This window comes from Chiloscyllium plagiosum, chromosome 5 (genome assembly GCF_004010195.1).
Source record: "Chiloscyllium plagiosum isolate BGI_BamShark_2017 chromosome 5, ASM401019v2, whole genome shotgun sequence".
NCBI classification, from domain to species: domain Eukaryota; kingdom Metazoa; phylum Chordata; class Chondrichthyes; order Orectolobiformes; family Hemiscylliidae; genus Chiloscyllium; species Chiloscyllium plagiosum.
The window spans coordinates 77,023,027-77,050,225 of NC_057714.1; the positions used below are offsets into that span (position 1 = coordinate 77,023,027).

Below are 27,199 nucleotides of genomic sequence, written 5' to 3' on the forward strand. Positions count from 1 at the left end.
TGGGAAATTTAGGCTGGCCTTACCAATGGTATATTTCCCAAAATTAATTTAAAAAATGACACTGATCAAAAATTGCCAGGGGCTTTTGTTGGTTTCTTAGTTAATATTTCCTCCTCATTCAACCTGCATCATTGAAACAGATCAATAGTTCACTTATTATATGTTTCTGGGGTATTCCGATGAGCAACTTAACTGTTGTATTTCTCCATGTTGCAATAGAAAATACATCTTGTTCTTGTAAAAATGTTATTTGTAAAGTTCTGATTTTAACACCATTCATGTATGTTAGGCATGCCTATATATCTAGGGATGACTACAGTCATGGTGACTTTAGCCTGAATATTAGCAGACCTTTGTAGTTTTATTCTTTATTTTATCTTTGATGTTAATATTTAATTTTTTGTGTGAATAAGGACCCTTTAAGCTGCTTTTCATTCAATGAAAGAACAAAATGTTTTTATTAATGTAGTCCTGCCCATGAGATGGAAGGCGTCAAAGAAGAAATCATGTATTTTGCAGCTACTTTTAATTCTTCAAGAGCAATTATCTGCTTTAAACATTTGGGGGATTTTAGTTCTGTAAAATTGGTGTATGCTTGAGAATCATAACATGCTATCCAAGCATTTAAACATAACAGTGGAAGGTATTATATTCCTGAACTACTAACAGCTTAAGTGTAAAAAGATATAAAGCTCATTATTGTAAAATAAAACTGCAAACACATCAATGCAGAACTATAAAAGCAAAATGCTGCAGGTCCTAGAAATCTGAAATGTACCCAGAAAATGCTCGAGAAACACAGCAGATCTGGCAGCCACTCTGCTGAGAGTCGCAAAGTTAAGTTTCAAATTGCAAGAGTTTTTGGATTTGAAAAGTTAAATCTGCTTCTCTTTTCACAGTTGCTGCAGGATCTGCTAAGTTTCCCCAACATTTTCTGGGTTTATTCATTATTAATGCAGAGCTATAATCTTTTCAATATTACATTCTGTATTACAGATGTTCGCAGGAGAACAATTTACGAATACCACCGAGTTGAATTACAGGTGGCAAAAGTCACCAACATGTCGGCTGTTGAAATCATCCCTCTCGCCAGTGAGTATTAATTTGGCAATCCTACCTTCATTCAACTTCCAGCAATGTAAAACTTTGTGTGTTTCAAGTATATATTGGAGGAATGCATCAAAGTGGATGTGTCCAGTTAGTTTCTATTTGTTCTTGCAACACTGGCAAGGTGATATATATTGCTCCTCTGTAGTTGCCCTGAGGTGATGGTAGTGGGCTTTCATCTTGAACACTGCTGTCCTTGTCTTCATACCATTGGCATGATTACATTAAATAATGATTTACAGGATTTTGACCATTGCTGAGGAAGGAACATTACATATTCATATCAAGATTTTGTGTGTAACTTCAAAGGGAAGCTAAAAACGATGGTAGAAATCTTGGGACTGAGGGGTTTTATTAAAATAAGGTTGGTGAAATGCTGGAATGTATCCCATACACAACGTACACTGTGTGAATTTAATGGAAGTGGCAGGCATCTTGCCGAACTGCTGGAGAGCCTGCTGACCTGTTTCTGGGATATGAAGATGTCAAAGAAAGCTCAGAGCAGTTTTGCCAAGAATGTGAGGCATCAATTACCTGAAGAGAATACAAAAATGAAGACAGTTGGAACCTAGAAGTTTAAAAAGTAATCTAATTAAGATTTCCAAAATGATGAAAGATTTTGTTGTATAGTGAAAAGGTACTAACCTCTGATGAGTGGTTATTATCTAAATTTCATAGATTCAAGAGCATTGGTAAAAGATCTAGAGCAGTGACAAGGAGACTTATTTTTTTCACTCAGAGAGTTATTGGGATCTGGAACACTCTAAAAGGCATTGTGTATTCCAAAAGTAATTTTAAAAGCAAGTTGGATAGATAATTAAGGAATTTGGATGTGTGTATATATAGGGAGGAATTGTGGGGATACTAGCATTAGGTATTGTGGACTGATGAGCTCATCTGTGCTGCTACCTTTTTTAATTCTGTGAAATATGAACGGCAGTACCAAACCCAGAGAAAAGAAATCCACAACAAATTTCAGGAAGGATCAGTCTTATGCAAGCGCTTGCTGCCTATTTCCTGTTTGTTTATGTTCTTATGGTAAATCCCCAAACGGCTACAGTAAAATAGGAACATAGGAACAGCAGGAGACCTTCCAGCCCCTTGACCTTGCTCTGCCATTCAGTAAGATCATGGCTAATCTATGGCCTAACTGCATATGCCTACCTTGGGTCCATATCCCTTGAGTCGAGAGTATGTTGCTGGAAAAGCACAACAGGTCAGGCAGCATCTGAGGAGCAGGAGTATTGATGTTTCGGGCATAAGACCTTCATAGGGAAGGGCTTATGCCTGAAACATCGATTTCCTGCTCCTCAGATGCTGCCTGACCTGCTGTGCTTTTCCAGCAACACACTCTTGACTCTGATCTCCAACATCTGCAATCCTCTCTCTCTCTGTATCCCTTGATACCTTCACTTCATAAAAATTTGTCTGTCGCAGATTTAAATTTAACAATTGAATTAGCATTGACCTCAGTTTAAGGAAGAGAGTTCCAAAACTCCCCTAGTCCTTGCATGTGGAAGGGCTTTCTAACATTTCTCCTGACTGGCCTGTCCTAATTCTTAGACTTTGCCTCCTAGTTCTAGAATCTTTAACTGGTGGAACTAGTTTATCTTTATCTACTCTGTCTTCTCTCATTAACATCCTGAAAACCTCAATTCAATCAGCTCTTAACCTTGTTCAGTTTAGGAGGTGGGAGATAGCTGAGCTCCCATTAATGGCACTGCAGATAGTTATGGTGGCAGGAGGATTAGATCTTTCAAGAGTCACTGGAGTCAGGAAAGGTCCCGGATGATTGGAAGATGGCTGTTGTAACCCCCTTGTTCAAGAAAGGATCACTGACTCATTACATCCATTTGAAGGGACAGGAGCTTATAAACTTAATCCATTTCTTTGGAGAAAAAGATTGTCCTAACTTCACTCCTAAGCGACCTACTTTTGAGATTTTTAGATGAAGATTTTGAAGGATTTTAAGATCATGTCCTCTTCCCGAATCCCCGTTGACTTACTGGACTCGAGCAAACACAAGCTAAGTTTAGATAACTCATCCTCAGAATGTTATCCTTTCAGACCTGGAGTACTTCACGCTCAGCTAATGCAAAGTGGCTCAAGTTGTGAGCTGAAAAAAATGTTAGAACAGCTGATCCTTTGAGGTCAAAATTCCTTTCATAGTTATCCCTGGTGCATCCGATTAATAATCCTCATTATGGCGTAACAGGAAAGCTTTAGTTGTTCGGTCATTTAAGCCATATTTTAACCTTTGGAAAAACTTCAAGTGGCTGTTCAGTTCCAGGATTTTGACATGCTGCACTTTTGGCCTGATCTTCTTTCTATCTTTCTGTTACTCCCAGCTTGTCTCCAGTACAAAAGCTGCTCTTCCTGTATCAATGCACTGATTGGCTTCAACTGCACATGGTGTGACAAGCTCCAGAGGTAAGCCAGCTGTTCTGAGTGAACACTGCCAAAAGCAGATAATAATTGTTTTACTAAATGATGCTGAAGTTCAATAAATAGAAGTTATTGTAATTATTATCTGTGGATTAACTTTTTCTGAAATAGACATTACTTTTGAGGTATTGTTACCTGTCCTGATCAGATATATAAATTGTTTTGTTGCAACAGTAAAGTTGGACCTTCAGTTTATTAAATAACACAGAAAATGCGCCTTTCAGAATGGAGTTAGAAGCAGCAGCAGGATACCATGGCAGGTAGATGAGGGACAGACTTCTTCAGAAAAGAGATGAGTCTTTTAGAGTTAAAGGTGGTTTCTGCAGCTGGGCTACTCCTCTAACAATGGTTTGCAGCTGCTGCAACAGCCAGAGAGATAAGGAGAGCTTGTAAACCTGTCTGAAAGGCTGGCCGTCTTGCCTGCTGCTGGGAGACTGCTTCCAGCACTCCCCATACTGAGAGGGGCACTTACACGGGCATCCCTCTGTGTTCCACAGACATGACAAGGCCATTCTGCCATCTCAATCTCAAAATTTAGATTGCACAAGTCCATTGGATGAATTTACTGGTCATTCTGGGTAGGGTAGGTGATAGCTATTATTATTATTCATCCAAAAATCCAGGGAATGGTCCTTGGTTCAAAGCTCGCCATGGCGAATGATGGAATTTGAATTCAGTAATATTCTGGAAATAAGAGCTTCATGATCACCGTGAAACTAATGCTGATTGTTAGGAAAAATCCATCTGGTCCCTTCGGAAAGGAAATTAGCACCCTTTCCTGGTCTGGCCTGCATTTAACTCCAGACCCACAGCAATATGCTTGACTCTTGACTGCCTCTTGGCAACTGAGGATGGGAAAAAAGTACTGTTCGAGCCAGTGAAGCCCTTATCCCATGTAAGAATTCAAACAAATTCACCATAGATCAACTTTAGTTTTAATTAAATTTTTGGAGTTGTTGCATTGAGTTTCTGAATTTGCCAGAATGTTGCTGTAATCTCCCGGGAAATGCAGAATGTTTGTGCATGGTGACTGCAGATGAAGGGAATCTAGGACTGCAAAGTAATAACTAAATGGAGCAAATTGTAAAGCTATGCTTAACATTCTGTCCAGCAGCCCAGCATCATTCTCTGTCGAGTCTCTCATCTGAGTCTGCTGCTGCAGGACCCATCTGTGACTTGATTTTCCCTTAAACTGACACATAAACCACACATACTCCATGACCTACCTATAAAGCATTCATACTTGGCAATTTTTTCACTGGAGCATAGAGGTTGAGGGGCAACTTTATAGAGTTTATAAAATCATTAGAGATATAGATAAGGTGAATGGCAGGAGTCTGTTTCCCTAGGTGGGGGGAGTTCAAAACCATGGCATATATTTTTAAGGTGAGAGGAGAAAGATTTAAAAAATACACGAGGGGCAATTTTTTTACACAGTGAGAGATTCGTCCACGGAATGAATTTCCAGAGGAATTGGTGGATGCAGGTACAGTTACAACATTTAAAAGACCTTTAGATAAGTACATGAAGAAGAAATGTTTGGGGGGATATAGGTCAAATACATGCAGGTGGGTGTAATTTTCTTTGGGAACACAGTCAGCATGGACTGGTTGGACCGAAGGGTCTGTTTCTGTGCTGTATGACTCTATGACTCATCACTTGTGAAGGTCCATTCTGAAACATCATTAAAGTTACATACAGTGCCAGTATTAAAGATGGTAGCTGTTAATGTTACATCAAATGGCCATTTCATCAATGCTCTACAGTTGCTCTGTCTGGTCCTCCTTGGACAGCTGGGCACAGGGGAAGGAGGTAGGGTAGCCAGTAAGGGACACTGTAGTGACACCATCTGTAGCCTGGTCATCATGTCAGATAGCAAGGTGAAGGTGAACTGGAGTTAAGAAGGAGCATACAGTCATCCTGAATGTACGTGTCATAGAAGGTTGAGGGGAGATCTAATAGAAACTTACAAGATAATGCATGGCTTAGAAAGGGTGGATGCTGGGAAATTGTTTCCGTTAAGCAGGAAGACTTGGACCCGTGAGCATAGCCTTAAAATTAGAGGGGGTCAATTTAGAACAGAAATGAGGAGACATTTCTTCAGTCAGGGAGTGGTGGGCCTGTGGAATTCATTGCCATAGAGCGCAATGGAGACCAGACACTGGGTGTCTTCAAGGCAGAGATTGATAAATTCTTGATCTCGCAAGGAATTAAGGGCTACGGGGAGAATGCGTGTAAGTGGAATTGAACCACACATCAGCCATAATTAAATGGCAAAGTGGACTCGATAGGCAGAATGGCCTTGCTTCCATTCCTATGTCTTATGATCTTATGCAGGGTTACAGGGATGGGTCTGGGTGGGATGCTTGTCAGAGGGTTGGTGTGGACTCGGGCCAAGTAGCCTGCTACTGCATTGTAGGTATCTCTGATTCTATGGTTCTATAAAATGATCAAACTGTTAATTCCTTATTCGCATAATTCACATAATAAAGAACAGAATTCATAACCGTGATGGTTCTAACAAATGGATACATCTCATTAAAATATGCAAATAGGTTGTGTTAATTCCTTATTCGCATAACAGAATTGTTAAAATTGATCAAACTATTGTCAAAGTAACATATTGCTGAATTTAAGCTAGAAACCAGTGTCCCATAAAATTATTGCACACAGTTCTTCACAAATGAATATGTTTTAATCACTTTCTTAAAAAGGTGTGTATGATAGCACAGTTTGCTAACATAGTTTCTTTTGTTAATCAAGTAAGTACAGCTTCAGGCAAGAAACAATAAAATCAGAACAAGATGTAGTCTCATCATGACCTCAGTTAGATTAATCTGATCACTCAACATTAAAAACAAGAGATAAAGGAGCACTGCACTGACATCGGGATACAAATAACAAGAACAGATGGCAAGTTTGGTGGGGAATCAAGTTAACATGAAAAATCCATTCATTAAAGATTAGAAGAAATTAAAAAACTTTTTTAAGCAAACATTGGAAGAAAATCTATTTTATATGTAACTTAAATTGTTCAAAAACATTACGTGATAACCTTGCCTTTACTATATTAAGGCTATTTCTTGTTATACAAAGTTACAAGGCAAGGCTCTTCACATAGAATTTCTACCTAACGGACATGTGATTCAGAAGATTGAGTGCTGAGACCTCTGTGTGCAGTTTGTATTTCCCAATTTTCAAGATCTTAATTTTATTAACTAGAGAATTAGACCTTTCGGTTTTCTGATCCGTTCTTCCATCAATCAAGGTGCTAGGCTTGAGTGGGAAATATTGCTTAATTTAGCCCCATGGCCATGTTAATGGGTGTTGCACAAAACATTTAGATTAGATTACGATTTAGATTACATTACAGTGTGGAAACAGGCCCTTCCGGCCCAACAAGTCCAAGACACGGGGAGAACGTGCAAACTCCACACAGTCAGTCACCTGAGGCAGGAATTGAACCCGGGTCTCTGGCGCTGTGAGACAGCAGTGCTAACCACTGAGCCACCGTGCTGCCCCACGGTGCTCTGCTTAAAACAGTTCTATAATCTGGGTCATTTTATGACAAGCTTGCTGAAACATCCTTAGATTGTGGCGCTTTTACTCCAGAGGGATCTTGAAATAATTGAAGCCTTTTACCAAGCCCCAGATGCATCCTACAATCATCATTCCTTCCGTCATTTACTGCAGACAGCTGTGACAGGTCTACCTGCCTTTTGTACTGCAGAATGCAGATACGTTTTCTCTCTTTTTCCATTGCTCATCTGTGTGATCTCAAATGTGATTGGGTTCTCAGCTATTTCCATTCCTCCAGTCAGATCTCTCATCCTGCATCCTCACAGTCACTTGTAGCATAACCAAAAGACCCAACCTCAGCCATTTCCTTTTTCCTTCTTAATTCCTGCTCCTTGGCAATTTTGTCTGCAGGTAGAAGGTCAGCTTCTACAAAAATGCCAGTGATACTTTATTTGATAGTGCTATCCATCTGGCTTGCTGACTTGAAATTAAAATCACCGTTGTGACAGCACCATCGTAGCAAGGACTTCAGTGCTGTCAGAGGCTTCACCACCTTCTCAAGGCAGCTTGAGATAAGTAATGAATAATTCATCTTGCTAGAATTATTCACATATCTAGGACAGGTAAATGCTATAATTCACTTCAAACATTTGTAAGATCAAAGTCACCATCTCAACTCCCATCAACATCCTTGTATCTTAAATGTCTATTGCACCACTTCTAATGCAGAGTTAGACAGCTTCATAATTTTGATGTTCCCTTTAACTGTGAGCTGTTCTCAAACATAACCTCCAGCCTTTTGATAAGATCACTTGCATCTACCTCCTTCGCAACTAATCTTTGACTCAGTTGCCAATTAAAACCTCATCTGTTCAACTTCAGAATTTTAAGACTTGATTTCTTCAGTATGTTTGGTACTGAGCTCCCTGGCTTCACCCTACACCTCAAATATATCGGACTGATCACAGAAACTTTGATATTCTCTCATTGTTCTACTGGATTAAGGAAACACTTTCATCCATGTTATAGAGTCATAGAGATGTACAGCACGGAAACTGACCCTTCGGTCCATTCCAACCAGATATTCCAACCCAATCTAGTCCCACCTGCCAGCATCTGGCCCGTATCCCTCCAAATCCTTCCTATTCATATACCCATCCAGATACCTTTTAAATGTTGCAATTGTACTAGCCTCCACCACTTCCTCTGGCAACTCATTTCATAGACGTACCACCTTCTGTGTGAAAAAATTGCCCTTTTATGTCTTTCCCCTCTCATCCTAAACCTACATCCTCTAGTCCTGGACTCCCTGACCCCAGGGAAAAGACTTTGTCTATTTACCCTATCCATGCCCCTCATAATTTTGTAAACTTCTATAAGGTCACCCCTCAGCCTCCGACGCTCCAGGGAAAACAACCCCAGCCTGTTTAGCCTCTCTCTATAGCTCAAATCCTCCAACCCTAGCAACATCCTTGTAAATCTTTTCTGAACCCCTTCATCTTTCCGATAGGAAGGAGACCAGAATTACACACAATATTCCAACAGTGGCCTAACCAATGTCCTGTACAGCCTCAACATGACCTCCCAACTCCTGTCCTCAATACTCTGACCAATAAAGGAAAGCATACCAAACACCTTGTTCACTATCCTATCTACGTGCGAATCCACTTTCAAGGAGCTATGAACCTGCACTCCAAGGTCTCTTTGTTCAGCAACACTCCCAAGGACCTTACCATTAAGTGTATGAGTCCTGCTAAGATTTGCAATCCCTAAATGAATTAAACTTATTGGCCCATCTGATCAAGATTCCATTGTAATCTGAGGTAACCTTCTTCACTGTCCACTGCACCTCCAATTTTGATGTCATCTGCAAACTTACTAACGGTACCTCTTATGCTCTATCCAAGTCATTTATTTAAATGACAAAAAGAAGTGGACCCAGCACCGATCCTTGTGGCACTCCACTGGTCACAGGCCTCCAGTCTGAAAAACAACCTTCCACCACCGCCCTCTGTCTTCTACCTTTGAGCCAGTTCTGTATCCAAATGGCTAGTTCTCCCTGTATTCTGTGAGATCTAACCTTGCTCACCATGTCTTCAAATGACCTCGACAATATGATCATAGAATCCTTACAGTGTGGAAGCAGGCCATTTGGCCCACCAGGTTCACACCAACCCTCTGAAGAGCAACCCACACAGACCCATTCCCCTACCCTATTACTCTACATTTCCCCTGACTAATGCAACTAATCTACATGTCCCTGAACTCTCTGGGCAATTTCAAATGGCCAATTCACCTAACCTGCAAAACTTTGGATTGTTCTTCAACCTACACGCCAACCAACACTCTGCATGAGAAGGAAAAGCCATCACTCACCAGAAATCTTTTGTCAAAATTCACTGTCTCCCACATTTAAAAATCTTATCAGAACATACCTCTTTGACTATGGTTTTCATCACACTTCTCCCTCTGCATCCTCATGCCTTTCAAATTTCCTGCGCAATATCTGCTGCAGCCACCAAAAATGCGCTCTAAAATATTTTTTAAAATGAATTATAATAATTATTTTTATTTGTGAATTAAATGTGGGCATTGCTGGCTAACCTAGCATTTATTGCCCATTACAATTGCCTTCGAGAAGGTAGTGGTGAGCTGCTTTCCTGAAGCACTGCAGGGCTGCAGTTACACTCAGTACTATTATGGGAAGGGTTCCAGGATTTGGATCCAGTAACAATGATGAAACTCTGATATACTTCCAAGTCGAGATGGTCTTTGGCTTCGGTGGGAATCTGAGTATGGTGATGTGTCCATCCATCTGCTGCCCTTGCCCTTCTCGGGATTTATATATCACCTCTTTAAATGGCACCAGTTTATTCTTAGACTTACACTGCTGATAAGACTATTCAAAGGTCTAGATTTGTACATCATGATTTTTATTTGTCAGTCTCAAGTACAATGCAATGTTATAGTTATGGATGTGTGCTGTGCCTCCAGCAGGTTATGTCCATATGTATCTCAGTTCTCCATGAATCTGAGCTTGTTAAAATATTTATCTTCCGTTTTTATTCCTTCTATCAGTCATAGCAAAGCAAAGTGGCACACTTTCCAGCATCTATGCTTCGAGCCAAATGGATCAACTGAAGGGAGATTGAAGGCAGATCAAGCAAAAGCAACACAGGTTCTTGCAAAGATAGAACCAGAAATTTCAGAAGTGGACCTGGGCTATTACACAGAAATATTAATTGTTTCCCTCTCCCCAGATGTTGTCTGATCTGTTAATCATTTCCAGAGTTTCCTTTAATTTCAACTTTTCAAAATTTATTCATAAAATGTGTGCATTCCTGGCTGGCTAGCATTTATGCCCCATTTCTACTTGCCTTTGAGAGGTGGTGATGAGCTATCTTCTTGAACTGTTGCAGTCTGTTTGCTATAGCTAGACTCACAATGCTGCTTGAGACGGAATCTAAGATCTTAACCCAAGAATAGTGAAGGGGTTACAATTATACTTCCAAGTTGGTATGGTGAGTCGCTTGGAGGGGAAGTTGCAAATGTATCTGCTGCCCTTGTTCTTCTAGATGGTAGTGATCCTGGATTTGGAAGGTGCGTATCATGAGCCTCCGTGTTTTCTGCAATGTATTCTTGTGGATGGTACACAGCAGCAATATTTTGGTTTTGATGAAGTTCTAACTAAACGTGTTAATTAGTTAAAGTCATGGAATATTGCCCAGACTCTTCGGAATTTCACTTGCAAGTGGTTGGGAGAGAGATAGCAAAATATAGGTCCAGATTTTTCAGTTCCCAAATCCATCACTGGAGGCAAACACTCACTGATTGCCGGCGCACCTTCATTGACCTTTATAACTCCTGTCAATGACTACTTACACACCAAGAAAAGTTGAAATTGTTCACATGACCCAAACTACAGTTATCAGCTCATTCCAGCTGCTCTTGATGCCTTTCTCATCGGTGACATGAGTTTGGATCTAAGTTTCATATTTCAGTGTAAGCATTTTCCGTGGAAATGCCAGTAGAAAAATTTATTACTTCCATATTTTTATGTTGCCAGTAATACTGCCAACTGGCATTATAAGGGGAATGCTATCACAGAATTTCCGTTTAACACTTTGCAAAACATAACTTGCTGGCTACAATTCATCCCAGAACTCAGTCTGTGGTGGGATTGTAGTTTCTATGAGATTTTATTTAAGTATAGCCTCTTTAGGTTAAATTCAATTTTATAAGGGTCTGAGTGATGTGAGCTGTGCGAGGTTTGTGGTAGAATTGGTCGATAACTCCATAAGGCTCATCTCGAAGTCAACAGCGTCTTGCTCCATTGTTCATGCTTTTCACAAGTGCCATGGTGATTTTCTCGCTAGACAGTGGCAAGTTGCCAAGTAAGGAGGATTATCATTTGTGAAGTGCCCTGTTGACCGTCCAATGGCCTCACCAATATTCAGCTTCCTATCATACCAAACAAGCAACTCAACATGGAAAACTGAGCAGGTTTCTGGGGCTTTCAGCTCACTGCTTGCTGCCAATAACCTCCATATTGGATACTGGGCACAAACATCTTACGGCATGATCCATAGATACTGGCCACATGCACAGACATTGGCATCAAAGATGTGCTATCCTGTAAGAATCCTCATGGCACTCCTTTGATCCATTGCAATTTAGCGTTGCATCAGAAACTATCATCACAATGCAGCAGCAAGAACACCAGTCAACGGCTAGTTCCAGCTTGTGGATTGGAGCAGGCCCAGATCCCTTGGCTGTTCCCTCACTCTCACAGTGCAACTCACTCTGGACCTAGCTAGAGGCGCACAGCATTTCTGCCTTTAACTGACTTGCCCTGTCTTCTTGCTATCTGCCCATTATCCAGAGATAAGAGACACATGTTAATACTGACTATCCTTGCTGTTTGATGCAAACACAATGGGAAGAACTGGATGTAGGTTTGCACACTGGGCTGGACGTTTTGTTTTCAGATGTTTTGTCACCATACTAGGTAACATCATCAGTGAGCCTCCAGATGAAGCACTAGTGGTATGGCCCACTTTCTATTTATGTGTTTAAGCTTCCTTGGGTTGGTGACACCATTTCCTGTGGTGATGCCATTTCCTGTTCTTTTTCTGAGGGGGTGGTAAATGGGATCCAAATCAATGTGTTTGTTGATAGAGTTCCAGTTAAAATGCCATGCTTCTAAGAATTCTCATGTATGTCTCTGTTTGGCTTGTCCTAAGCTGGATGTGTTGGGCCAGTCGAAGTACTGCCCTTCCTCATCTTTATGTAAGGATACTAATGAGAGTGGGTCATGTCTTTTTGCGGCTAGTTGGTGTTCATGTATCCTGATGGCTAGTTTTCTGCCTGTTTGTCCAATGTAGTGTTTGTTACAGTTCTTGCAAGTTATTTTGTAAATGACATTAGTTTTGCTTCTTGTCTGCATAGGGTGTTTCAAGTTCATTAGCTGCTGTTTTAGTGTGTTGGTGGGTTTGTGGGCTACCATGATACCAAGTGATTGGAATGGTCTGGCAGTCATTTCCAAGATGTTTTTGATGTAAGGGAGAGTGGCCAGGGTTTCTGGACATGGTTTGACTGCTTGTTTGGGTTTGTTGCTGAGTAACCGGTGGACTGTGTTCATTGGGTACCCGTTCCTTTTGAATACACCATATGGGTGATTTTCCTCTGTTGCTCTGTGCTGCAGTGTGTGGTGGCTCATTGAAATAATGTTCTGATGCAGCTTTGTTTGTGCATGTTGGGATGATTGCTTCTGTAGTTTAGTATTTGGTCAGTATCTTTCTTTTTCCTGTAGATGCTGGCTTGAAGTTCCCCATTGGCTGTTCGCTCTACTGTGACATCTAGGAATGGCAGTTTGTTGTTGTTTTCCTCCTTTTTAATGAATTTTATGCCAGTAAGGGTATTATTGATAGTCTTGAAGGTTTTCTCTAATTTGTTTCGTTTAGTGATAACAAAGGTGTCATCCATGTAGCAGACCCAAAGTTTGGGTTGGATGGCTGGCAGAGCTGTTTGTATTACTGGCTCTGCTAAGAACCCTGATATCGGAGATCCCATGGGTGTTCCGTTGGTTTGTCTGTCGGTTTTGTTATTGAAGGTGAAGTGGGTGGTAAGGCATAGGTCCACTAACTTGATGACATTGTCCTTGCTAATGAAGTTGGTGGTGTTGGTGTATGTGTCTTTGGTTTTTCTATTAGTGTAGTCAGTGTTTCCTTGGCCAGGTTGATGTTGATGGATGTGAACACAGTTGTTATGTCAAAGAAGACCATTATTTCATCCCCTTCTATCTTGGTCTCTTTGATGGTCTTCAGGAATTCTTGGGTGGAGTGGATGGAGTGACAGGAGTGTTCTACTATGTGTTTTAGTCTTTGGTGTCGCTCCTTGGCCAATCTATAAGTTGATGTTCCAGGTAGCAAGACTATGGGGCTGTGGGGGGCTCCTGGTTTATGACTTTTGGGTAATCCATGGAGGTGTGGTATGTTGGATCCATCTGGTTTCATCTTTTGGAAGTCGGTCTTATTTATTTCTCCAGATTTCTGAAGTTTATTTGAGTAGGGCTGTGATTCAGTTCTCTAGTTATGGGGTTGGGTCTATCGCCACCTGTTGGTAAGTGTTGGCATCTGGAAGGAGTGCTTCGCTTTCTCAATGTAGTCTCTTTGATTTAAAATGACTGTCAAGCTTCCTCTGTCTGCAGGTAGGATAACAATGTTTTTATCTTTTTTTAGTCTTTCCTTTCTTGAGTATTGAGAGTGCTTCCTGCCTTTTTTCTGCTTAATGTTGTCTGTCTGATCATTTGCTGGGTTTCTTCTCTGAGTTGGTTGTCTTTCAGTGTTGTTTCTAATGCTGCTAAGAAATCTTTCTTGTCCACATCCTGAATGTTGTAATTTAATCCTCTTACTAAGACAGCTTTTTAAGTATCTGTTAAGGGTCGAGTCAGAAAGGTTTTTGTCCATGCTTCTGTGTTGTTATTTTGTGTAAGTTTGTCTTTTTTTTTTCAATTTTCTGTATTTGTCACTGTCTAATGTCTATGGCTTTTTGTACTGTGTCTTTCCATTCATGGTCTGTTGCATTAGTGAGTAAAGATTTTTGGTGTGAAATTTCCTGGTTGTATTTACGAAGTCTGTTGTGGGCATATTAATCATTTCTCTCCCAAATCAAAGACACCTCGGAAATGATTGTCAGACTACTCTGATCTCTTGGCATCATGGTGCCCACAAACCCACCAACACACTAAAACAGCAGCTAATGAATTTGAAAGACCCAATACAGAAAACAAGCAAAACTCATGTCATTTACAAAATACCTTGCAAGAACTGTAACAAACACTACATTGGACAAACAGGCAGAAAACTAGCCATTAGAATACATGAACATCAACTAGCCACAAAAAAACATGGCCCCCTCTCACTAGTATCCTTACATACAGATGAAGGACACCACTTCGACTGGGACAACACATCCATCCTCTGACAAGCCAAACAGAGACATGCATGAGAATTCCTAGAAGCATGGCATTTCAACTGGAACTCTATCAGCAAACACATTGACTTGGATCCCATTTACCACCCCTTCAGAAAAAGAACAGGAAATGGCATCATCACAGGAAATGGTGTCACCACAGGAAATAGCATCAACAACCCAAGGGACCTAAGCACATAAATAGAAAACTAGCCATGCCACCAGTGCTTCATCTGGAGGCTCACTGATGATGTTACCTAGTATGGTGACAAAACATCTGAAAATGAACCTTCCAGCTTAGTGAGCAAACCTACATCTGGAACCTCAACCTAAGCTACAAATCTTCTCAAAACTCGCTAACAATGGGAGGAAGCTTGTCATGTTTATCAGCGGACCTCAAACAAGTCAACATGGTTAACCTTCGTTCAGACAGCCCCAGCGCAGTAAATCAGGGGCAGCCTCTGATACTAGTCTAGAGACTTGGAAACAGTCAGAGCCAGAACCCTCTCCACATAATGGATGAAGAGCAAAATGTCAGACAGCCCAGCGACTCGTCCTGACCCTTCTTGTTCTATTGTGGGCTCCTTTTGTTATTGTGTACTTTTATGAGGAAGGATGTTCTGGCCATTGAGAGAGTGCAGTGAAGATTTACCAGACTGATTCCTGGGATGACCTCTGACAAAAGACTGGATCAGTTAGTACTAAGTCCAACTAATTGAGGTTAATCATCAGAGCTCAGAAGAATGAGCAGGGAATCTTGTTGAAACAAAACCAGACAGATAGACACAGGAATGATGTTCCTGATAACCAGAGAGTCCACAACTAGGAGTCACAATCTAATGATATGATATAGGCTATTTAGGACTGTGATCAGAGAAATTTCTTCACCCAGACAGTGGCAATCCTTTGGAAGTCTCTGCTATGCAAAAAGAATGAAGGCCAAGACAATGAATGCTTTCAAGACTGAGTTAGATAAAGAACTTAGGACTAAGGGGATCAAAGGGTAAGTGAAAGTGGGAACAGGATACTGAGATGGATGATCAACCATGATGATATTAAATAGCAAAACAGGCTAAAAGGGCTAAATGCTTCATTCCTGCTCCTATTTTCTATGTTCTATTGGTAGATTGGGTATGGGCTAGTCCACTGCTGTACAAATTGGCCGTATGCCCTCTTTGTCGACTTAACTGTATTTATTTCATTTTCCTTTTATATATGGGAGTGTTTTCAGTATTTTTATTGATTTATTTATGGAATATGGGTTTTACTGATTAGGCCTGTGTTTGCTGACTATCCCTAATTACCCATATGGCTGTAAAGATTTAGACACATTGCTATGTATCTGGAGTTTCATTTAGGTCAATTCAAATAAGGAAGGCAGATTTCCTTCCATTAAGAGCTTCAGTAAACCATATGGGTTTTTATGACAATCAACAGTGGTTACCCAGTCACGATTGGGCTAGCCTTTTATTCCAGAGTTGCAAGTTTAGCCATTAGTCTTGGTGCAATTAAAACCCAGGTCCCAAGGACATTAGCTAGGGTTCTGAATTAGAAGTTCTGGTAAAACCTGTTCTCCCATTCAGTAAGATTATGGCTGATCATCTAACTCAGTACCATGCTCCCAGTTTTTCCTCATGCCCTTTGATCCCTTTAGCCCTAAGAACTATATCTAACTTGGTCTGGAAGCAATCAGTGTTTTGGCTTCAACCACGGGTGGCTCAGTGGTTAGCACTGCTGCCTCACAGCGCCAGGGTCCCAGGTTCATTTACAGCCTTGGGCGATTGGGTGGGAGTTTGCACATTCTCTTTGTGTCTGCGTGGGTTTCCTCCAGGTGCTCTGGTTTCCTCCCACAGTCCAAAGATGTGCAGGTCAAGTGAATTGGCCAGGCTAAATTGCCCATAGTGTTAGGTGCATTAGCCAGAGGGAAATGGGTCTGTGTAGGTTACTCTTCGGAGGGTCGGTGTGGACTGGTTGGGCCAAAGGGCCTGTTTTCTCACTGTAGGGAATCTAATCCAATCTAAACTTTCCCATGGCAGAGAATGCCAAAGGATTATCACTCTCTCGGTGAAGAAATTTCACCTCATCTCAGTCCTAACTGTTCTAAACCCTATCTTTAAAGGGATCTGGATCACTCATCTAGCAACACTACTCCACTGCCTCTCACTGACACTGCGGCAGAGCAATTAAAACATAATTATTCTGTATAAATGCTGTGGAGAAGACACATAGGACATTGAGGGACAGAGGAAGAGGAGCAATTTCAGAGATGTGATGGTGAGGGAAATTTTGGGATTTGTGAAAAAGGTATGAGATTTCAAAGATGAGAATTCTGAAAATATCTCACATTTAGATGGGATGTAAGATTGGAGATGATGATTTACCTGTTGTGTATGATATTGGTAATCTTGACGATTTATATGTGATCTAAGATCACGGATCTTAGAAGCATAGAGATGCTGGGAGAGAAAATAGGACTATTTGTATGGATTTCACTTGCATATTTTTGCTGGGATGGAAAGGAAAGTTTAAAGTCAATCCATTTAGAATTAAAATTAATTGAATTGAATGATTTATTGTCACTTGTGTTTACAGTGAAAAATACAGTAAAATATAGTGAAAAGCTTCAACTGGCCACACAATCTGCCGCCATTTTGAACAGTTTAAGAATAAAAAGACACGGGAGAATAAAAAGATGTGATTGAAAGGGAGATTCTTTGAATCTATCTTTGTTCCACTGCCTCCACCATGAATCCTGTATCCTGCACTCGCTCACCAATGGCACCCGCATTGCCACCTCTCCTTGCTGCCATCTGCACCAGACTCACCAGTGTACGAGCTACCACTGTTCAGGTGCCATCTCTTTGCCGCTAGTCCCACCTCACTGACACTGCTGCTGAGGCCGGGTTTCATGCTGAACCCTACTCACCTCATAACCAGGAGTCTCTGACTCCAGGCCTACCGCAACCAGGAGCAGCCACCGCCGCCTCATTAATAACCAAGCCTACTGTGACCGCAACCAGGAGTCCTTGGCTCTGCTGGTCCCTCAATGAAGCTAGGAGTCCCCACTCTGGCTATACCATATTTCTGCGGCTTTAGCCACTGCCTTGCCAACACCAGAGTCCTCTCTCTGGGCCTACTGCAACCAGGAATCCCTGGCTTCACTGCCAGGCCAGACCTCTGCCGCTGCCTCACCCTCCTCCGAGGTGTTACCTTCTTTGATAAGAAGAAAATTATGAAAACATGGAAAGAAAAAAGTTGAAAGGGTAAGGAAGAAGGAAGAAAGCGGCTGTCTGGCTAAGCCTGAATGCTGCCTTCCTTGCCAGCACCGCCATCTTCCCTGTCAGGCATGTTTGTTCCAGAAACAAAATTAGATTTCATTGTCACATGTCATCAAGTAGGGGAATACAGAAGTACAGTCAAAAGTGTACAAAGTCGCCATTCTCTGGCACCACCTTGGTTACAAAAACCAGAATTCTAAAAAAAAACAGAAAAAGTGCTTTAAAAGCCAAAATGTAGGAAAATGTCCACATCTTAAAGTCTAAAGTCTTATCTCTGCAAAGGTGTTTGGACCGCTCAGCCACCAATGCAGGTGTCTGGGCCTAGTTACAGCCTGGAGTTTAGGTCAGTATCGACCACAAGGAGAAGCCGCATTCTTGTTTCCACTGAAGATGCTACCACCACCCCCAAATGCTGGAAGGAGCCGTGTCGTTGCTGCTGCCATCACTCTCTTTGCCACCTGCCCTGATCACCGAGAAGAGCCCGGGACCCTGGTGCCTCTGATCCCACCGTCATGTCAGACCACCAGAAGGCTGCTGCTCTTACTGCTGTGCTGCCCAATTGCTAAAATAGGCTTTAAAGAAAAGAAAAACGAAGGGAACAGCAAATGTAAAAAAAAAGAAAAGGGGGTAAAAGAAAGAAAGCAGACGGGAGTATTGAGTACTAGAGTTGGCAGATCATGTTCCAGTTGGATAAGACTTTGGTTCAGCCACACTTGGAGCACTGCGTATAGTTCTGGTTGCCACATTACCAGAAGAATCTGGATTCTTTAGAGAGGGTGCAGAGGAGGTTCACCAGGATGTTGCTTGGTATGGAGGGCAGACCTGATTGAGGCCTACAAAATCATGAGAGATATGGACAGGGTGGATAGCAAGAAGCTTTTTCCTAGCGTGGGTGGGGGACTCAATTACTCGGGGTCAAGAGTTCAAAGTGAGAGAGGAAAGATTTAGGGGAGATATGTGTGGAAAGTTCTTCACGCAGACGGTGGTGGGTGTCTGGAATGTCAGCAGAGGTGGTAGGGGCGGGAATAATAGCGTCATTTAAGATGTATCTAGACAGATACATGAATGGGCAGAGAGCAAATAGAAAATAGGTGGCAGGTTTAGATGGAGGATGCCTGTTCCTGTGCTGTAAGGTTCTTTGTTCTAGGTTCTTTGAGTGGACAAACCCTGGGCTCAGCTGTGCTAACCTGCCCCCAACTTGTTGGTGCTTTCATTCGCGGACCCATCTAACAACTTTATCAAATTATTAAAGCAAATTCCACTTTAGTTTATAACATGACGAGGGTTGTTCATCGTAGCATCTCTCTAACATCTTTTAGCACGCTTTAAATGTGGCCTGATTCTGACCTGGACTGAAGTTATGTTTTATGGCCTTGATGTTTAGGCCCCAGTGGGAGTGGAGGTGTGAGCAAAACCTCACTGCCAGTCAATGTACTGTTTCCAGCATCACCCTGCTCCCAAGATATTTTTCTGAGACAGGATATCTGGCAGGAGAGGAGGGAATAGCACCAACAGGACTACCACCCTCAGCCAGCTCGGCACTCTTCCAGGGCCCATTGTCAGAGGTGACCTGGAATTTTCCAGTCTGCCTTCAAACCTCAGCTCTTTGGGAGAAAGACCCATCTACCCGGAGAATGCCTTTCAGTGACAGGCAAGCATTGAAGCCCTCCCCACCTGCCTGGCTTCAGCAGCAGGTTACCCTGTGCAAGGATCCCTCCTCCACACTGCCGGCCCTGTTGCTGAGCACATTTTTGTTTTCAATTTGAAAATGTTGGGAAGTGGTGCATTAACAACGTTGTGGGCTCTCCCTCTCTCTTTCTCTCTCTCTCTATCTCTCTCTTTCTCTCTTTCTCTTTAACCTGAAAGTTGCCTGCTTGTTCTTTGATATTGGAAGGCATTCTATCAGCTTTGAGGACCATTCTGCCTTCCATAACTGGATTCCAAGCTTGCTCTTTGCTCAACAGTTTGGGGAAGATCACAACCAAGGTGATTGTTGCACATATTACAGACATTTTTCCCCCATTTGAGCTTACATCCTGGTTCCCAAATCTTGTGTAGAAATTCCTGTTCTAGATGGGGTAAAGCCCAAGTGATGTAACATGGCCTTGCAAAAGCAAATCTCATCCTACACTTTGCGGAATCAGCTTGGCCTGGGAAGTCTTTCTGGAAAACAGAACATAGCTGTGTGGCTCAAAACAAACAGAAACTCTTCCTTAAGTAAAATGGATCCCCCAAACTGAAAAAGATAACTTGATCAAACTCTTTATTTCACAGGCACTGATTTTCCTTGTAACAGACTAAAGGACAAGAGGCTTTGAACAGTTAAAGTTTTCTAAGTAGTGGTTAAATAGAATACTGTGAAGGCTAACAAGTTTCATGAAGCAGAAAATTATTCACACCATGCATTGAAGTCCAATGCAGATTGCTTTGAGTACAAAACAATATCTTTTCAATATAAAAGGAGAATGAAACACAAAAGACATTTGCATATAGTAATTTAGCATTTTCTATGAACAACGATTCCAATCTGTAGACGACTAGAAAAATGCACGGCCATTTTTTTTAAACAAAGTCATTTTTCAAACTGGGCACAGGTTTGCAGTGTATTACAATTAGTTTGGTTGAACAGTTTCTAGACATCATGTGAAATAGATTTTGCAACTGAACTGACCTAATTTACCAGTACATGACCAAGTTTTGAAGAAAAGCATTATATACCAGTAAGGGGTGAATTTCCAAGGGGTTTCTCCTGATTGATCACTGCAATGTGAATGAAAGATTCCCAGAAACTTTAAAGAAAGCAATAGCAATATCCTTTGGGTCATTATTCTGTGTTTGCAATAGGTGGTCTCCTGAAGTAGCAAATACGCTGGATGAGTTCTGCAGAAATTCACATTATATCATTCTTGAAATTCTTTTATAATAATCGGGAAGATTTATTTGACAATTAAATTGGTTTGTAGCATACTTCACAATACATTCTATTGACCATGAGTCTCTGATACTATCTCCATTGCTGATATTGATTTCAAAAGCACATTCAGGAGTTGAGTGATGCACTTGAATAGTTACTGCCTGTAACCACTGAGAAACACTGGCCATATTCACATAATTTTCCTTTATCTGCCATTAATAGCATTGTTAAAATAGTGAATGAATTGCTTGTACAATGAACTGGGATTTCTAACTTACTATCTTTTCACCCCTGGAACAGCATTGCAAATTCACTGCAACTTAATCAGTGAAAATATCTTTGTTATGCTAACTATGAGACGGTTATGTACAGTAGGGTCACGACAATATCAGCTTTGTCTCTAATTGACAAACATGCGCAGAACAATACAACCCATATTTTGACATAAAATTAACGTTCCTTTTCAGAAAAACACTTACAGAAGTACATTTTGGAGTAATCCATCCTCTTTAGATTTTGCAATTTGTCTGCACAAGTAACAGAAAATGCTGCAAACTTTATTGGTATCCCATTTAAAGCACATCTCATAAAATTGGGCTGAATGAAAAATTGGCTGCTACTTCAATCTGAGTCCATCCCCCGAATCGCCAAATGTGGCTGCACATGCTCTGGGAGAAATTATCAGAAGCAAAGTCAGAGAAAGCTATGGTGTGGGGCATTGGAATTAATGCATTAGGGACCGTGAGTTCAAAACTTAAGCAGTGAAGACTGATAATGCCTAGGATAGCAATTTCTATATCGAAAAATTATAACTCAACAATTTATTTAATCTGAACTTCTTCAGGTTGCAGTAAGCGACTACGTAAAGTTTTTTGGGGGATTTTACACCCTAAGTTAGAAGCTAATAAGACCTGCATTTAAAATATCTTCAATAACGGGCTGTAAGCACCCATGACACAGCCTGGGAAAGACATAAGTATTTTGCTATTTCAACAAAGTTGACACCATCACAAACCTATTAAAATAAACGTACTGGTTTGCAATTTCAGCATTGTTTTAGGATGTGGTGAAAACACTAGTTAGTTGCTAAGTTTAAACACATCACTTGTCACTTGGTTACAGTTGTTTCAAATCCCAGGGACTACCTAGAACACTCAAAATATCTCACTGCTGAAGGAAGTCATCACAACCCCGTGGTTCTGTGCTGTCTGGGTAAAGGAGGATCCCAGACACATCTGTAAACCTCCCAGCCCCAGCTGCCCAGGATCATTATTTCAAACTCCAAAGCTGATCTGCTGTAACCAATCAGAGCTGCAGGACTACAGTGTCGCACTTAGAGCTCTTGTGGCACAGTGGTAGTATCCCGTGGTAGGACCAGGAAGCCTAGGCTCAAATGCCTACAAAAATATATCTCTGAAGAGGTTGACAAGGAAGTACCTGCAATGTTGCACTTGCCACATAAAGCAGCTGTGTCCAGTGACAAGGTGGAGTGTTGGAACATTCAATTGCACAAACACAGAGGGTGAAAGCCCCTCACACACAGTGACTGCCACCTGCCTTAAAGATGACTCAAATGAAACAAACACAGAACACGGGTGAAAATTCTACCTTGGCTAACTCTGGTCTGTATGTCTGCTGTGTTGACCACTAATGTTGCGGTTTAAAATCTTCTGGAATGTATTTTTTGGTCACCTGGAGATTGATGTTACAACTGGAAAACTCAACTTTTCTCGAATTAATGATTTGGACCAATTCCACATCCCTATCCCCACCTACATGTGATCTGGGATTGCTTGTTCTGTACACTGGCTGCCAGAAATCAAGCATCTTCAATATTCCATCTCAGTGTGCATGTGTGAATTATTCAATAAAAACCCATGAGCAAATGTTAGCTGAAAGATGGCTTATTAATTGTTCTCTAACCCGTTATCAAAATGGAAATGTGAAATTAATTTTGCTTCAATTTTTCTATACATGCAGATGTTCCAGTGGTTTTGATCGTCATCGGCAGGATTGGGTTGATAACAGCTGTCCCGATGAGGTACATTAGTGCATTGTCTGAAAGAAAGTTCAAATGTATAATAAAACAGCATTAAAATTGTAATAGAATTCCATCACATTCTCCACTTCATTAAACCGTGTTCATGAAAACCATTGGTTGTAACATTACTAACTACTTTAATGGCATTGGAGCAAACGGATGAATGATTTTCAGTCTTAAAATGAGCTTTATGTAATCTTATCAGACAGTTATGAACATCAAGGTATTATGATAAATGTTGCATCCTGGCAGTGTCTCCAGTAGTACTTTCATAGACTTAATAATACTACCTACTGCTTCTCTGTGAGAAGTTGTTTCTCTAGAGTAATTGCTTTCCTCATTTTGCTGGAGCTGAACTACTTTTCTGTCTGCTACAGTCTAAAGATAAGATATGTGACATCAAGCCTGGCGAAGTGACTCAAGCTGCTTCATCTACAATGGGTGTTACAACAACAGCTACAAAACCTAGAATCTCAAGCACTACATCCACAACCATTTTCACATTTGCTGTTCCTACTTCCAGCTTAACCACTGAAGGTACGGTAAAGGCGAATAAGCTCTCCGTAACTCATCAATGAGCCTGGCAGCATTACATACTTTGATGGTTAGAAGTCTGTGTAAAACCTCAACTTTTTTTTAGTATCTCAGATGTACTATATAGTTGATACTTTGATTTGAATGTATTTTGGCATGTGAGAAGTGAGTCAAAATTAAAATTAATTTTTTACAAAGCAGTGAAAGGATGTAGAATCAAAATATTTCCACTTCACCCAGCCTGAAGCAAAATGCCGAAAGAGATCAATAGCCTTTTTAATCTGCTTCGTGTTGACAAAAGGATCAGTTGTCCCAGCAGATTTTATGACACATTCAGAAGCTACATTTAGATCGCTACTTAGTTGTGCTTACCTATTCTACAGACTCATATTTTTAGAAAGTGACATAGTGTCAACATTACAGTTCTGCTAGCTTTCTGAAGCTGACACTTATTTCTTGATTTTGAACAATAATTATAAATTCTTCCATTCTGTTTATGAAGTATCTTAATCCTATTTCTGAGGGGCTGTTCCACTTGTCAAGTAACCTGAGCAGAATATTTCTTCTTCACAGTTTCAGCCCTACTTAAAGCTTGTAATTCTTTGTACATTTGTACAGATTCATGAGACTGTAACTATATCACTGATTGCTCTAGTGAAGGATAGCGTTATCTTATTGTTTTTGCCAAAATCATTGTATGATGAAAAGGGCAATATTAAAATAATTGGCAGCATTTCAATAAGGGAGATATGTATAGGTTAACATTATTAGCAATCCTAATTTGAATCAAATATATTTAAAAATTGAATTATGTAATATGAGTTTCCCAAGTTGAGTATCTTGATAGGTGATAGCATAAAATGTGAATGTTTCGCTGCTTGTAACATGACATTCTAAGCTGCAAGTCATTATCTCCATGGACTTATAAAGTTCTCAGTATCATCGGTGACAACATGTATTCTTACACCTTCATGTTTTTTTTAATGTGCAAGATGAAGCACATGTCCCCTCATTTTTCAACATGCTATTAAAATACAATTATGTGCAGAGATCAGCTAATGGTGCTTTTAAATAGCTGAATGTTTAACTTTGGAGCCAGCAAGAGGGAGGCAGTAGAGCAGGGCTAATGATATGGCGGACAGAGTCTGTATTTAGATTGAAAGACCATTTAACCCCATTCTCTCCCATCGTGCTGCCAGTAGGAATATCACATGCTGCCTTGAGCCTTCATGCTGCTGCTGCTGCTGCTGTTTTCCTTGGGGATCCAATCCCACTGCACATTGTAGGCATGGATTCCTGATGTCATGAATGAGTCAGAGTGGTAAATCAGGTGATGATTTAAATCTGAGAATTGGAGATGTATGATGAGAAGATTACTTCCTTGAACCAATGGCAGAGGGCAGTGACAGGACAGTATTTAAGATGGCAACCGTGAATAGACAAGCAAGATCAGACCTTTTATTGCAAACAGCACTTATCTTTCATATCATTTATAGTTCTGTTTGAATAACCAAGTCAGGACTGTTTTATTTGCTGTTTTTAATCCCACGGCAGCATGGTGGCTCAGTGGTTGACACTGCTGCATCACAGCACCAAGAACCTGGGTTCAATTCCAGCCTTGGGCGACTGTGTGGGTTTCCTCTGGTACACTGGTTTCCTCCCACAAGCCAAAAGATCTGTAGGTTAGGTGAATTGGCCATGCTAAATTGTCCATAGTGTTCAGGGATGTGTAGGTCAGGGGAAATGTAGAGTAATGGGGAATGGGTTTGGGTGGGATACACTTCAGCGGGTCAGTGTACGCTGGTTGGGCCGAAGGGCCGATTTCTACATTGTAGGGATTCTATGATTTTCTTTTTGCTTTGACACTTAAAACCGTATATTGTACTGTAACAAATGGTTTCATTTTTAATATTGCAAAGCATGAACTGAAATTGTTTGAATTTATTTCTGAACTCTATTCAGTAGCAGTTTTGGGCAAGATAAACCAGGAACTCAATTATTACAACTCATTACAAATTCTGTCCATCTTGCTCAAGATACCTCATTGAATGTCATTTGTATAACAAGTTGCTTGTATTTATAAAAAAGAAAATCACTTAGGACTTCAAAAGTAAATTCCACATATAATTCAGGCACTTTCAGGACGCAGATTGGGATAGTAAAAGTTATTTCACATAAGTTACAGGTAGATAATAGACTGCAAGATTATGGAGACTGTAGTACTTAGTCAACTTTGTGCTTTGCAAAAGATTAACGTTTTGAAAAAAGAAATTATGCTTGAGTTTGAAAACTGCAGTTGCATTTCTTTAACACTTGCTACTGAATTTACTGTGACAATCAGATGTGTGTGCACATGCAATACTGTTACAAATTGTTCATTTAGAGGTGCTGAAATTAGTGCTGAAAATTCTCCCCAAACCACTTGCAAATGAAGTTTTAAACTTCTAATTGCCTATATCTCCAGTTAGCACAATGTATCTGCAGCTGTCAATTTACTTTCTCAGAGCCCCTTGCATTTTGATGATGGTTTCCCCAGCATATGTTTTACTCTCTCCAATACTACTCATTCAAGTCCACAAGTTCAAGGAGCCTTGTCGATTGACTTATTCAGCATCAGTTGTGCCTTGACCACATCAAGGCATCACTTATCTTTGTCAAACTCATCCAACAGCCTTGCCTCCAACAAATTGAATGAGGAACTTTAGGCCTCTTGGTCACTGAGACCATACATTCACTTGCTTCTCCCCCTTCACATTGTGCACAAAGTCAAATCTCCTTCCTAGGCTCCTTGTTTTCTCACTCTAATCCTGCATCTTTTTATATTTGATCTCCTATCTGCCTTCATGTCTCCTGAAACTTCATTCTATCCTTAAGACTCAATGCCCTGAACTCTTGCCCCCAACCCTGTCAAACTACTGACCATTTCACTTCCCTTCCTGTAAATCGTACCCTCCATTCCGATATTATGCTGTCCTTTTCAAAACCACAATATTATATTCTTCTCACTATTTCCACCTTCCAGTAAAGCACACTCTATCCTCAAACTACCCCACACTGCTTACCCTCTCCACAATGCTTCATTTTATCATGACCTCCCAAATCCTTGTGTTGTGGGTAAATCACCACAAGTTACCCTTAATTCAGCTACTTTTTAAGAAGTCTCACAGACAATCAAATACTGAAACAATAATTTAAACTTTATTAAGACATCTCAAATCTGTTATCTCCAATTTAGCAATTACCAGATGAATGGTGAAATCTGACCAGGATTTCAACCAACAATAATCTGTCTCTGGAAATGTCCAGCGTTCGGTCCTTCTGCAGTGCTGTTCTTTGAAGTTCTGCTGTTGAGGTGTCTGGAGTTAGATTCTTACACAATTTTCTCTCTTTCAAGTTTGCAGTATGACAATATTGATATCCTTTAGATTCTTTCATCCCCAATTTCCAGAGATTTCAAGTCTGAAGCTTGCCTTCTTATCAAAAATAGTTCCTCTGCCCTTGTTACATTCAGGGTTAGCTGTCTGCTAATTGCTTTCCTGCAATTCAATGGTGCAATACCTTAGCAGGGATGACAGTGGAGGAACAATGGCAGATATTTCGGCGTATAATGCAGAAGATCAGGATCAGTTCATTCCAAAAAGGAAGAAAGATCGTGTGAGGAGGCATGGGTGGCCATGGCTGATGAGGGAAGTTGAGAAACATATAAAGTCAAAAGAGAAAAAATATAACATAGCAAAGATGAGTGGGAAAACGGAGGACTGGGAAGCTTTTAAAGAACAACAGAGGATTACTAAGAAGGAAATACGCAGAGAAAAAATGAGGTACGAAGGTAAATTGGCCAAAAATATAAAGGAGGATAGTAAAAGCTTTTTTTAGGTATGTGAAAGG

The 27,199-nt window shown here is 40.7% G+C and overlaps 1 protein-coding gene across 2 annotated transcripts in view; it reads left to right on the forward strand.

The window, feature by feature from the left end:
- Nucleotides 1-27,199, forward strand: part of plxdc2b (plexin domain containing 2b) — a 422,082-nt gene that overhangs the window by 311,740 nt on the left and 83,143 nt on the right. For both annotated transcript variants that reach the window (XM_043690425.1, XM_043690426.1), the window contains exons 8-11: nucleotides 997-1,092; nucleotides 3,456-3,537; nucleotides 22,717-22,777; nucleotides 23,155-23,314. In XM_043690425.1, coding sequence (XP_043546360.1) covers nucleotides 997-1,092; nucleotides 3,456-3,537; nucleotides 22,717-22,777; nucleotides 23,155-23,314 — 399 coding nt within the window. The remainder of the gene's footprint in view (nucleotides 1-996; nucleotides 1,093-3,455; nucleotides 3,538-22,716; nucleotides 22,778-23,154; nucleotides 23,315-27,199) is intronic.